Consider the following 14137-nt stretch of genomic DNA (forward strand, 5'->3'; position numbering starts at 1 on the left):
AGAAAAAAAAAAGTGATTCTTTAATATTGTAGTAGGAATTATAGGTTTTAGAACATAGCCTAAAAAGGTAGTTTGAGTGTGTGTAACTTAAATTTCTCTAAATCAAAATGATTATTTTTAATTTCGTGTTTGGATTTTTCATGTAAACTAATATTTCTGTTAAGTCTGTTGTATTTAGGAACCATTAACCTGTAATGTTGAAAGGAACTTGTTAGGTTTCCTATCAGTTAATATAGTTTAAACTAAAATGTCAAGGGTACAGGTTAAATGGGCTCTTAAGAATGAACAAAGGACAAGAAGCTGAGTTGTTCATTTTGTCTGGGAACCACCACATCTGCATCTAAGGCTGAGTAATTATGACTTACTAGTGTGGTTATGGAAAGTATATATCAGTTTAATGGTGTGAACCGCCCTTTCTTTGGGGAAAATGTTCTCATCAGAGTGCTGAAAGTACCCCTTTTTAGAATGACTTAAAAATAAAACCATGCGTAAGTCTTTTATCTTGTTGGATAACCTGTTTAATCTGTTGGGGGTGCATATTTTCTCTATATTTCTGGAACAGAAATGTAGTTTTTTCCTTCCTGTATATCCCAGAAATCTCATTATTTTAGTGTCCAGGACAGTTCAATTTTTGTTCGCCTTGGGTTCATTTCTTGAGGACAGTCGTATGGGAATATCATGGACAAACTCTTGAATTTCTCCTGTTTTACATAGTAGTAGCTATTACATTTCCCTTTTGTGTGTTTTCAGACAGTAAAGGTAGAAGTTACTAGGTTAAAAAAACAACAACTGATGCTTAACTATAAGCGTACAGTGAGAAATTTTTCACTGATTATTCAGTTATTCTCAATTCTGCAGACTTTAAACTTGGGGGTTTGTGTGTGTGTAGGATAACAAAATAATTCTTTTTTTCTGTAACTGAAATCTCCTGTGCACATGATATTCAAAGAAATGACTGTCAATTTCATGGTTAATCACAACTTTTCAAAAAAAAAAAAAAACCAGAATACTCAAGAATTCTTTTTAAACATTCTATAATTATTTATAAACCTTATTATTACTATTTATTGATTTCTATGAATTAAACTCAGGCAAAAGAGGACCAGACTAAAAATACACATGGATTTTTTTTTTTTTTTTTGGTCCAGAAGAAAACATTATAGTTAATTGATTTAGTGCTAAGTGTAGGATTTATTTATGGCTGCCTCCACGGCATATGGAAGTTCCCAGGCCAGGGATTGAATCTGAGCCGTAGCTGCAGCCTATACCACTGCAGTCAGATTTTGAACCTGCTACGCCATAGTGGGAACTCCCAAGCCTTTTTGAACACAAAATGCCCACTACATTTAGGTAGATATGTAGCTCAGATTTATGACTATCTTCCTTTTTCCAAAAAGAAAAAAAGAAAAAAGAAAAATCTTCCTTTTTCATATTAATGTGCAACAAAAATTTTGTTTAATATTACCTTTTATCTTAAAAACATTCCTTAATGTTTTGTTTTCATCACTACATCATAATGCAGTTTATCTTTGAACCATAAATTCTTTCACCATGGGTTTTATTTTTTGTTTGATTTTTTTTGGTTTTTTTGGCCCTATCCACAGCATGTGGAAGTTCAAGGGCCAGGGATCAAACCTTCATTGCAGTTGCAGCCTGTGCCACAACGGTTAGCAATGCCAGATCCTTAACCCACTGCACCACATGTAACTTCCAACATGGGGTTTAAAAGGACTTCCTTATAAACAGATATCACTTAAATAATACATCTATAGCTATCTATATATGTGTGTGTGTGTGTTTATATATGTGTGTACACACATACATATCTATACATCTATATATGTAAACGTAAGGCAATGTATGTGTGTATACATAATTCTCTTTTACAAATGTAGTATTTTTCTTCATAAGAACTAATGGCTATTGTTTTTTGAGGGCAGCGTTCTAAACTGAGTCCTTTATATGAATTGACTAACTTAAACTTCATAATATCCCCAGCATTTAGGTACTGAAGGTATTTTATTATTCCCATTTTATAAATAAGGAAAGTAAGACTTAGAAGCTAAGTGGTAGAGGCCAGAGCATGGGTCTGAGGCATTCCATGGTCTAGTGATTAGGATTCAGCACTTGTACTGCTGTGGCCTGGGTTCAGTCCCTGGTCTGGGGAACTGAGATGCCACATCATGCTGCTATGTGGCCAAAAAAAAAAAAGAACATGGCTCTACAAGTATGTTTATGGCAACTATGCCATAAACTTTGCCTACAGTATACTTTTTAAAGTGAATACTTATACTCTGTGTGTTAGTGCAACATGTTAAGAATGTCCAGTCTCTAGAGCGTATGCTTCATTAGAACTTTGGATATTAGCAATAGCTTTTATTGACAAACTTGAGATGATATTTAGGGGTTTTGTATTTTGGAGCTAGATAAAACCATAAGATGAATCTAATTCTTTTGCCTTGCAGAAGAGTAAACTTGGGTCCAGAAAGGTTAAGTGACTTGCTGAGATTGCTGGTTTCCTGACCCTTATAGCCTGTTAGAACCTAACCTGTTTGAAACTCTAAAGGAACTTGGTTAAAAGTTATAGGTTCCCTTGTCTACCTGTTGAATCAGTGTATACTTAGGAGACCCAGGAATTTATATATATATATTTTTTTCTTTTTTCTTTTTGTGGCCACATCTGTGACATGTAGAAGTTCCTGGGCTAGGGGTCGAATTGGAGCTGCAGCTGCCGGCCTACGTCACAGCCACAGTAACAACAACACTGGATCCAAGCCACATCTGTGACCTACGCTGCAGCATATGACAACACCAGATTCTTAACTCCCTGAGCAAAGCCAGGGATCAGCCCACATCCTCATGGAGACTATGTCAGGTTCCTGCTGAGCTACAACGAGAACTCCAAGAATTTATATCTTTAACAAAGTCCTGGGAGTTCCCGTTGTGGCTCAGTAGTAATGAATCCTGCTGGTATCCATGAGGATGCGGGTTTGATCCCTGGCCTTGCTTAGTGGGTTAAGGATCTGGTGTTGCTGTGAGCTGTGGTGTAGGTCACAGATGCAGCTCAGATCTGGCATTGCTGTGGCTGTGGTGTATGTATGTGTGTATGTAGTATGTAGTGTATGGATTTGCCGAGAGGGAGGCCCTAAAAAGCGCGCGCGCGCACGGTCCCTAGTTGATTCTTATGCAGACACCTCAGCTTGGCATACATGTGTGTTTGGGAACCATTGTGTTTAAACCTTTATCATGGATCTAAATATTAATCCAGGGGATTCTCTGATGGCCTAGTGGTTGAGGATCCGATATTGTCACAGTTGAGGCTCAGGTTGCTGCTGTTGCATGGGTTCAATCCTTGGCCCCAGAACTTTTATCACCCCCCCAAATATTAATCCATTTTACTCTATATTTATTATTAATTTGTAATATTTCAAAATAAAGATACAAAGCAGCACAAAAGCTTCCATAGAAGAAATTTATTTATTTATTTATTTTTGTCCTTTTTTTTTTTTTTTTTTTTTTTGCCATTTCTTGGGCTGCTCCCGTGGCATAGGGAGGTTCCAAGGCTAGGGGTCCAATCGGAGCTGTAGCTGCCAGCCTACGCCAGAGCCACAGCAACGTGGGATCCAAGCCACATTTGCAACCTACACCACAGCTCACGGCAATGCCGGAGCCTCAACCCACTGAGCAAAGCCAAGGATCAAACCCGCAACCTCATGGTTCCTAATCGGATTTGTTAACCACTGTGCCACGATGGGAACTCCTCCATAGAAGAAATTTAAAGAAAAACTCACTGGTACTCATTCCACAGTTTTATTTTTGTTTTAGGATCTTAGTGGGAAAGGTAAGGCAGTTACTTCACCTGTGGAGTTTTTTTTATTTTATTGACATGTAATTAATTTATAATGTTGTGTTAGTTTTAGGTGTACATCAAAGTGATTCAGCTATATATATATATTCTTTTCCAATATAGGTTATTACAAGATATTGAATATAATGTAGGTCCTTGTTGTTTACCTGTTTTATAGATAGTAGTGTGTATATGTTAATCCCAAAGTCCTAATTTATTCCCACCCACCCCCATCCCCTTTGGTAACCATAAGTTTGTTTTCTGTATCTATGTCAGCTGTTTTTTAAGTAAGGACAAAAAAAAATTGTATTCTCAAATTATGCCTAAAGGAATAGGAACACCAGAGGTTTTTTTTTTTTTTTATCACAGGAAATAGCATTCTTACAAATGAGATACATGGATAAATAAAATAAGAATCAAGCCAGAAATTGTGTGGTTTCTAGGGGCTAGTGTTGGGGAACAGAGACTGACTACAAAAGGACACAAGGAAATGTTTTGCAGTGATGGAAGTGTTCTATTTCTATATATTGATTGGTTATGGTTATACGACTGAATATAATTATCAAAATTTATTGAACTACAAACCTAAAAAAAAAAGACTCTTATGATATGTAAGTTATCCCTCAACAAATTCAAGATTGGTTTTTTAAAAAGCAGATCAGGAATAGGTTCTGGGAAAGATTACTTTTTCAAATTATCAATTCTATCTTGAAATATTTAGGTAGATTTTTGTTCTTTAAAAGCTAACATTTTTCTGTTAATATATAATGATTAAGGTACCAGTAAAATAACATGTCTGTTGATAATTCCTTTTTCATTATTATTTCTCATCAGAAGTTTCTCATTTTTTTATAGGGTCCACATATAGCTTCAGTTACATTAGCTGCTTATGAATGCAATTCAGTTAATTTCCCTGAACCACCCTATCCTGATCAGATTATTTGTCCAGATGAAGAAGGCACTGAAGGAGCCATTTCTTTATGGAGCATCATCTCAAAAGTTAGAATTGAGGCCTGCATGTGGGTAAGATGTCCATTTTTATATCTGTCTAAAACTAACCTCACTCTCTTTATTGTACCTCATTGGAATTGAATCCAAGCATATACCATGTCAGCAGATAATTAATTCATAAAGTCACTAGCTACCTAACTTCCATGTAAAAGAAACCTTTTAGAGACTCTCCTGTTCAGGAATAACATTCAGAAGGAAGGCAGGAAACCATAGGTTCCGTGAAGCATTTATGCCAAGTAGACAATAGCAGAGAAAAGGAGTATAGATGATACAACTATACTCCTTTGTAATGTTTTACTCATGTTTATAAACTTGATAGGCACATTGCAAATGGTTATATGTCAGTCCAGATTGGTAAATATATCCCTCTCCTAGATTTAATAATTACTCCGTGTTTATTCTTAGGTGACTCATTCCATTTTCTTAGTTGTAATACTGAAGGTTAGACATTTCTTAATAAACTAAGCTTTATTGTAGTGGAGGTGTCAGACTATATGGTAATCTTATTTTTGGTGGTACCATTTTTTTTTTTATGGTTTGCTTAATATATTTTGGGAAGTTTTGAATCCCATGTTGAATGATAGATGTATTTTAATCCACATATCAACACAAAGCATTTTGTATATGTCTAAATTCATTCAGATGTCTGTCATTTGCTAAAGACTTCCTATTACCATTTGAATTATTTTTTAATTCATCATTTGGAATCATTAAGTTCCTGGTAACTTTTTTCTCTAACAGTTTTTTATAAAATAAAAAAGTGTGGAATAGTTCACTTAAAATTCTTAATTAAAATGAACATGAATACCATGCCCACAGAAGAGCAGAGTTTGCAGACATATTTAATGTTATCAATTATGTTGTGTTTTAAAAGAATTAAAAGGGAAATGCCATACATTGAATTTGTTGAATATGAAAGACAGGAAAAATTGTCATGTTTCCTGTTACTCTTTTATAAATACTGGAAACACATTCATTGTACTAGTTGCATATGTTTTATAAATTTCATCATATTAATCTTTTGAAGAAAAGCTATTAATAAAATAACTGAATACTTAGAACATACTAGAAAGTATGTATATAGACTTCCATTTTCTGTTTCTCTTTGTTCTTTCGAAAATTATTTATGTGGCTGGATTTACTCTAATGCCAACAAAGAAAATTTTTCATCCCAGCTGGCACTAATAACTACCTCTTACAAATTCTCATAGTGCAAATTGTCTGAAGCTCTCATTTGGCTGAGGTAGTGGCTTACCTCCCCAAATAAATTTTAAGCTCCTCAAAAAAATTCAGACTGTACCTTAACTTTTATTACCCTAATAGCAATCAGCATTAGGCTCTGCACATAGGATAAGAATGTCAGTAAGTACAGACTAATTGCCTGAATGTTTGTTTGCTTTTCGTATTGCCTTCTTTGAAACTGTCTTTGTTATGTAAAAAATGTAGCACATTTTGTTTAAATTGGTTCCTATTGTTTTTATCATTTACAAATATAGTCCTTCCCACAAAGGGTACTGAGAAAATTGAATATACACATGCAAAAGAGAGAGAGGGGACCCTTACATTACACCATTCGTAAAAATTAACTCAAAATTTATTGAAGAACTGAACTTAAAAGCTAAAATTATTAAACACGTAGGAGAAAATACAGACAAATCTGAATGATGATTTGGCAATTGTTTCTTAAATATGACATCAAAGGCAGAAGCAATAAAAGAAGAAAAATAGATAAAGTGAACTTTGCTAAAATTAAAACTTCTTTACATCAAAGGACATACTAGCAAAAGAATGAAAAGACAATCCACAAAAGGGAAAAAATGTTTATAAATCATATATCAGATAAGGGTTTATTTAATATTTAGGATATTTAAGGAACTGCAAATCAATAACAAGACATACAGCCCAATTAAAAAATAGGCAGGAGGGAGTTCCCGTCGTGGCGCAGTGGTTAACGAATCCGACTAGGAACCATGAGGTTGCGGGTTCGGTCCCTGCCCTGGCTCAGTGGGTTAACAATCCGGCGTTGCCGTGAGCTGTGGTGTAGGTTGCAGACGCGGCTCGGATCCCGCGTTGCTGTGGCTCTGGCGTAGGCCGGTGGCTACAGCTCCGATTAGACCCCTAGCCTGGGAACCTCCATATGCCGCGGGAGCGGCCCAAGAAATAGCAACAACAACAACAACAAAAAGACAAAAGACAAAAAAATGAATAAATAAATAAATAAATAAAAAATAGGCAGGAGTTCCCATCGTGGGTCAGTGGAAATGAATCTGACTGGTACTCATGAGGATGCAGGTTCGAGCCCTGGCCTTGCCAAGTGGACTGGGGATCCGGCATTGCCGTGGGCTGTGGTGTAGGTTGCAGACTTGGCTTGGATCCCAAGTTGCGGTGGTTGTGGCGTAGGCCAGCAGCTGTAGCTCCCATTAGACTTCTAGCCTGGGAACCTCCATATGCCATGGGTGTGGCCCTAAAAAGCAAACAAACAAACAAAGAAAAAAAAAGATGGCTAGTTTTTTGGGGGTTTTTTGTTTGGTTTTTTTTTGTCTTTTTGCCATTTCTTGGGCTGCTCCCTCGGCATATGGAGGTTCCCAGGCTAGGGTTTGAATCGGCACTGTAGCTGCCAGCCTATGCCAGAACCACAGCAATGCCAGATCCTTAACCCACTGAGCGAGGCCAGGGATCGAACCCACAACTTCATGGTTCCTAGTCAGATTCGTTAACCACTGAGCCACAATGGGAACTCCAGGGATTTTTTTTAAAAAGTAAAATAACAAGTGTTGGTGACAATGTGGAGAAATTGGAACCCTCATGGATTGATGGTGGAAATGTAAAGTGATTCAGCTGGAAAAGAGTTTTGGTGATTTCTGAAAAATGTGAACATAGAATTATTATGTGAAGCTCCCCTAATTCACTCCTTTCAAAAGAACTGAAAACTGGGACTCACATATAAGTGCAAAAACTTATACTTCACTGTTCAGCAGCATTATTCATATTATCAGAAAGGAGGAAACAACCCAAGTGTCCCTCAGTAGATAAGTGAATAAACTAATTGTAGTTTATACACATAATAGAATATTATTCAGCCAAAAAAAAAACAAAGAGTGAGGTTCTTATACATGCTATAGTATAGATGAACTTTGAAAACATTACAGTAAAGGAAATAAACCAGACATAGAAAGGCAGATATTGTATGATTCCATTTATGTGAACTAGCTAGACAATTCAAATTCATAGAGACAAAAAAGTAGTTTTGAGGGTACCAGGGTTGTGAGGAATGAGAAGTTAATGCTTAATGGGTACAGAGTTTCCATTGGGGTAAAGAAAGATATTGGAAATATAATGATGATGGTTGTACAACATTGTGAATACAATTAATGCCACTAAATTTTACATGGAAAAATGGTTGACTGGGGAGTTCCCATTGTGGCTTAGTGGTTTAAAAATCCAACTAGTATCCATGAAGATGTGGGTTCCATCCCTGGCTTTACTCAGTGGGTTAAGGATCCCGTGCTGCCGCAAGCTGCAGTGTAGGTTGCAGATGCAGCTTGGATCTGTCTGTGGCTCTGGTGTATGGAATACATTCATAAAAAATCCATACTACTTAAAAAAAAGAGAGAGCGTTCCCTGTGGCACAGTGGGTTGAGGATCCAGCATTGCTGCTACAGTGGCTGGGGTCCCTGCTGTGGCACAGTTTCGATCCCTGGCCTGGAAACTTCCACTTGCTACTGGCATGGCTTAAAAAAAAAAAAAAAAAAAAGTCAGTACTACTGAGGTTGAGAAACCTTGATTTTAGAGCCTATGTGCCTTCATTCTTATCTTTTACGCTCTTATAAAATTGATTCCATTTGTGTTCACATCCATTTTTTTCTCCAAGGAAATGTCTTGCTTGATTAAAAACCGATGTTATTTTAAATTTTTTTACTGAATTTGTACTTTGCAACATAAAGTATCTTTATAGACTTCACTATCATTATATAGTGAATTGGTGAAATCATTAAAATATATAGTACTTCCAGTTATAAGACAAAGATCAGGGTCAACCTCAGTTTCAACTTGTTCATATAAGTCTTTGAAGCCCCGTAAAAAGCGTTGTTGGTGGTCTTGATCAGTAGGTTACTTTTAAGTGCACAATCTGTTGGCATTAAGTACATTTTCAGTGTTGTCACCATCACCAGTATCTACTTCTGGAACTTTTTTTGTCATCCCCAAACAGAAACTCTGTATCCATTGAACTATAACTCCTCATTCCCTCCTCACCCCAGCCCCCAGTAACCTCTGTATTTTGTGCCTCTATGAATTTGCCTATTCTGCATAGCCCATATAAATGGAATCATACAATATTCTGTCCATCTGTGTCTGGCTTATTTCACCCAGCATAATGTTTTCAGATTTCATCCATGTTTTAGCATGTGTCAGAACTTCATTCCTTCCTAAAGCCATTTTAAAACTGACATTAAGGGAAACTGGAAGCACATTTTCTCTTTTTTGTTTTGCAGAACAACCTGATACTTTTACTGGAATTGGTATAATTGTTTTTTAAACATTGCTGTAAGAGCCCTGAGTTTCTCAATGTTTCCAAGTAACCCCCCCAACTTCTTTAAACCTCTGTTTCATGTTTGTAGTTGGAATACTTAATAGAAAAATGATTTTGTTTTTAAAAATTATTATTAAGACACTGATTATACCAAACTACCATAATTTCTGAGTAGTCAGCATACACGAATTTCTACTCTCCAGATTTTTACCATTAAAGGTATGATTCCTAACATAGAAAAGCAAGACGGGAGTTCCCATCGTGGCTCAGTGGTTAATGAATCTCACTAGGAACCATGAGGTAGCGGGTTCAGTCCCTGGCCTTGCTCAGTGGGTTAAAGATCCGGTGTTGCTGTGAGCTGTGGTGTAGGTCACAGACACTGCTCTGATCTGGTGTTGCCGTGGCTGTGGTGTAGACCAGTGGCTACAGCTCTGATTAGACCCCAAGCCTGGGAACCTCCATATGCTGTGGGTGCAGCCCTAGAAAAGACAAAAAAAAAAGAAAAGAAAAGCAAGATGCTGGTGATTTACTTGTGAATCCACTTGACAAAACTTTGTAAGGCACAGAAATTCAAGACTTTTCTCCTCCCCAAAATCTTTGAATAAAACTGACACTGCAGAAAGATCCAAGAGTTTCTCTTTTTGTTTTGTATATTTTATGCATATCAAACTCTTTTCCAATCCAAGAAGCAAGGACTTCAGGGTAGTAAATTGATATGCCATAGATAGTTTTTAGTAGAGCTTTTTAAATTATTGCTTGACTAAATGCCACTTATCTTTCTTTTGCAGTAAGGAAGCCAATCATTTCTTCCCCTTCATTAAACTTAAGCCAACAGTTTTTAGTATTCTGCAGTTTAGTGGGGGTTTTTTTATGTTGATTTTGCAAGAATTATAAAATCATTTTGTAAGAATTATGAAATTATGGGACTTCAATATCTAATTTGAAGTAACTGCCTAAATAAACTTCTGTGTCTAGAATATAATGTGCTTTGAGGGACCTTTCTGGATGACTAGATTTCCTTTTTATTTATGTGCATAAAAAAATAGAATACTAGCTCATGATCACCATTCTCGTTCTTTGCTAATATGAGAAAACATGAACCGAATTAAATTAAAATATAACAATGATCAGCTAAGTCTTAAGTTATGTAGCTCTTGATTTCATTTCAGTGCGTTATTACTTCCTTTTTAACTTTAAGGGAACTTGTCATAAGTTTGAATCATATGATTGCTTTTAGAACTATTGAACATTTGACTTAACAGGTTTTAAGAGAAGTTCATATTTTGAAGAAAATGTTGCAATTAACTTTTCTTCCTATTTTTTGTCATGAAAAAAAATTTTTTTGATGCAGGGAATTATATAGGTAATTCAGTGTATTATCACCCAGCTTCAGCTAAAGTTAACCCCTGGGGAGTTCCCGTCGTGGCGCAGTGGTTAACGAATCCGACTAGGAACCATGAGGTTGCGGGTTCGGTCCCTGGCCTTGCTCAGTGGGTTAAGGATCCGGCGTTGCCGTGAGCTGTGGTGTAGGTTGCAGACGCGGCTCGGATCCCGCGTTGCTGTGGCTCTGGCGTAGGCCGGTGGCTACAGCTCCAATTGGGACCCCTAGCCTGGGAACCTCCATATGCCGTGGGAGCGGCCCAAGAAATGGCAAAAAAAAAAAAAAAAAGACAAAACATTGTCACACCTGAGAAAATTTAGGAATAGTCTCTTCAAATCAGTTACCCAGTAAGTGTTTAAATTTTTCTGATTATGTTTATGTCTTTGTTTTTCTTTTCAAATGTATTTGTTGATGAAACTGGATTATTTGCCAAATACAGTTTTCCACAGTCTGAATTTTACTGATTGTATTACTGATTGTGAATTAATAGCTGGATTAAGAGGCTTGAAAAATATTTTTTTTGACAAGAATACACTTTATAGTCTTGTGTATTTCTGTCATAAAGTACAATAATGTCTGGTTGTCTTTATGATATTAGCACCACTTTTATGTATAAGTCCATTATTTTATTACAATTTATAAAATACGGGCATTCCAGTTGCATCATTTTTTTTAGTTATTGACTAGAATAATTCCATAAAGAGAAATTTCTCCTTATTACAATTTGGTTATGCTGAGATATCTTCCATATAGATAAGACAGGATAAATAATTTATTATTTTATTTTACTTATCAATTTTTAAAATAATTGGTTGGATCTCTAAATCCTCCAAAAGTGACTAACGTTAACTTTTCTTATTTACCAAAATATAACTTTTGTTTTATTTCTGTATCTTTCTGTGTGTATGTGTATGTGTATGTCTCTCTCCTCTCTCCTGTTTGTTCTTTAAATATAGTCTTAATTCTTTTGGCACTTAAGTATGTTCTTTTCATAACTCTTGGTTCTCATGTGGATAATGTAGTTACACTTGGAGATTGTTGATTTCACACATTGTGATTGCAAAATGTTTGAATTTGATAAATGTTCCTTGAGGCTTCTTGACATGGCATTTACAGGCAGAGCCGTAGGACAGAGCAAACAGAAAAGTTGCTTCTGAAAACTACCAAACCTTTTTCATTCATTCTGAGTCAGGGCAGGGAAGGATGGATCAAAGTTAAGAATTTTCCTGGAGCTCCTGCTGTGGTGCAGTAGGTTAGTGATCCAGCGTTGTCTCTCTGGCAGCTCAGATTCGATCCCAAGCCCTGTGCTGTGGGTTAAGAATCCATCATTGCCACAGCTATGGCATAGATCATAGCTGCAGATCCAATTCAATCCCTGGTCTGGGAACTCATGGCACGGGTACAGCCAGGGGGAGAAAAGGGAATTTTCCTGGAGATTGTAGGCCTCATCTATTCTGTATTTAGACCATTTAATTCCAAATTGAGTTCCTGATTCTTTTACTTTTGTTTTCATCCTTATATCCTAAGTTGATTGGGAAAAAAAAAAAAAACAACAACAACAACAACAACGAAAAAAACCTCTTCAAAAGCAAGAATCCACGAAGTGACTGAAACATGAGTCATTCAATGTCCTGAGAAAATCAACATTTCTTCTGTGGTGAAAATTTCCAGTTTATGAGTTCCCATCGTGGCTTAGCAGTCACAAACCCAGCTAGTATCCATGAAGATGCAGGTTCTATTCCTGGCCTTACTCAGTGCATTAAGGATCTGGCGTTGCCATGAGCTGTGGTGTAGGTCACAGGGGTGGCTCAGATCTGGCGTTGCCATCACAATGGCTTTGGCCAGCAGCTGCAGCTCCTATTTGACCTCTAGCATGGGAACTTCTATATGCTGCAGGTGCAGCCCTATAAAGCACCCCCTCAAAAAAAAAGTTTCTCCATTCTTAATGTTGAGATTTCAAGGGGCACCCTGACTACAATTTGTTAAAAGCTTTAACTGCACACACAAAAAAGTTGTATTAGGATTAACGCAACATTTTCAAATATTTGAAAAAATATATATATATACACACACATATGTATACGTATATGAAAAATCTAAAAAATAAAACAAATGACTGATTATAACAAAACAGAAACAGAATTTCAGATACAGAGAACAAACTAGTGGTTACCAGTGAGAAGAGAGAAGGGGGAAGGAGGGAGCAAGATAGCCATAGGTGATTAAGGGGTACAAAACACTATGCATAAAGTCAACATAAGCTAAAAGGATATACTTACAGCACAGGGAAAACAGCCAGTATTTTATAGTAACTTTAAATGGAGTACAATCTATAAAAATTTTGAGGAGTTCCCATCATAGCTCAGTGGTTAACGAATCCGACTAGGAACCATGAGGTTGCGGGTTCGGTCCCTGGGCCTTCCTCAGTGGGTTAAAGATCCGGTGTTGCCGTGAGCTGTGGTGTAGGTCGCAGACACGGCTCAGATCCTGTGTTGCTGTGGCTCTGGCGTAGGCTGGTGGCTACAGCTCTGATTTGACCCCTAGCCTGGGAACCTCCAAATGCCGCGGGAGCAGCCCAAGAAATGGCAAAAAGACAAAAATTTAAAAATTAAAAATAAAAAAATATATAAAAATTTTGAATCACTGTTTTACACCTGAAACTAATACAATATTGTAAATCAACTACTATGTGAAAACTTGTAACATTTCACAAGTATAGAAAACCATGTGCTATTTCTAAAATTAACAGAATGAAAAGAGATGTAGGGGTTCCTATTGTTACTCAGTGGTAAAAGAACACAAGTAGTTCCTGATCCCCTGGCCTTGCTCAGTGGGTTAAGGATCCAGTGTTGCTGTGAGCTGCTGTGTAGGTCACAGATACGGCTCAGATCTGGCGTTGCTGTAGCTGTGGTGTAGGCCAACAGCTGCAGCTCTAATTCGACCCCTAGCCTGGGAACCTCCATATGCTGCAGGTGTGGCCCTAAATTGGGGAAAAAAAAGAGAGAAATGTAAAAAAAAAAAAAAATAACAGAGGGAGTCCCCTGGTGATTCAGCAGGTTAAGAATTCAGCATTGTCACTTCTATGGCTCTGGTTACTGCTGAAGTGCAAGTTCCATCCTTGGCCTGGGAACTTCCACATGCTGTGGGTACAGCCAAAAAAATAATAACAGAGGATATAAGTAGAGATACTAGAGAACTAACATTAATTTAGTGTCCATAATGTACCAGGGATTGTCTAAAAGTTTTATGTCATCTGGCTTGTCATTGTCATTATTAGAGTCAGGATTCAAACTTATGTCCTCCCAATTATATAGTATATCCTTTCCTCCCTAATACATGCATCTTGACATACTTTTGGTGATACTGA

At 36.9% G+C, this 14137-nt stretch overlaps 1 protein-coding gene across 3 annotated transcripts in view; it reads left to right on the forward strand.

The window, feature by feature from the left end:
- Positions 1-14137, forward strand: part of VMP1 (vacuole membrane protein 1) — a 134210-nt gene that overhangs the window by 53647 nt on the left and 66426 nt on the right. For all 3 annotated transcript variants that reach the window (XM_047757384.1, XM_047757385.1, XM_047757386.1), the window contains one exon: positions 4703-4870. In XM_047757384.1, coding sequence (XP_047613340.1) covers positions 4703-4870 — 168 coding nt within the window. The remainder of the gene's footprint in view (positions 1-4702; positions 4871-14137) is intronic.

This window comes from Phacochoerus africanus, chromosome 14 (genome assembly GCF_016906955.1).
Source record: "Phacochoerus africanus isolate WHEZ1 chromosome 14, ROS_Pafr_v1, whole genome shotgun sequence".
NCBI classification, from domain to species: domain Eukaryota; kingdom Metazoa; phylum Chordata; class Mammalia; order Artiodactyla; family Suidae; genus Phacochoerus; species Phacochoerus africanus.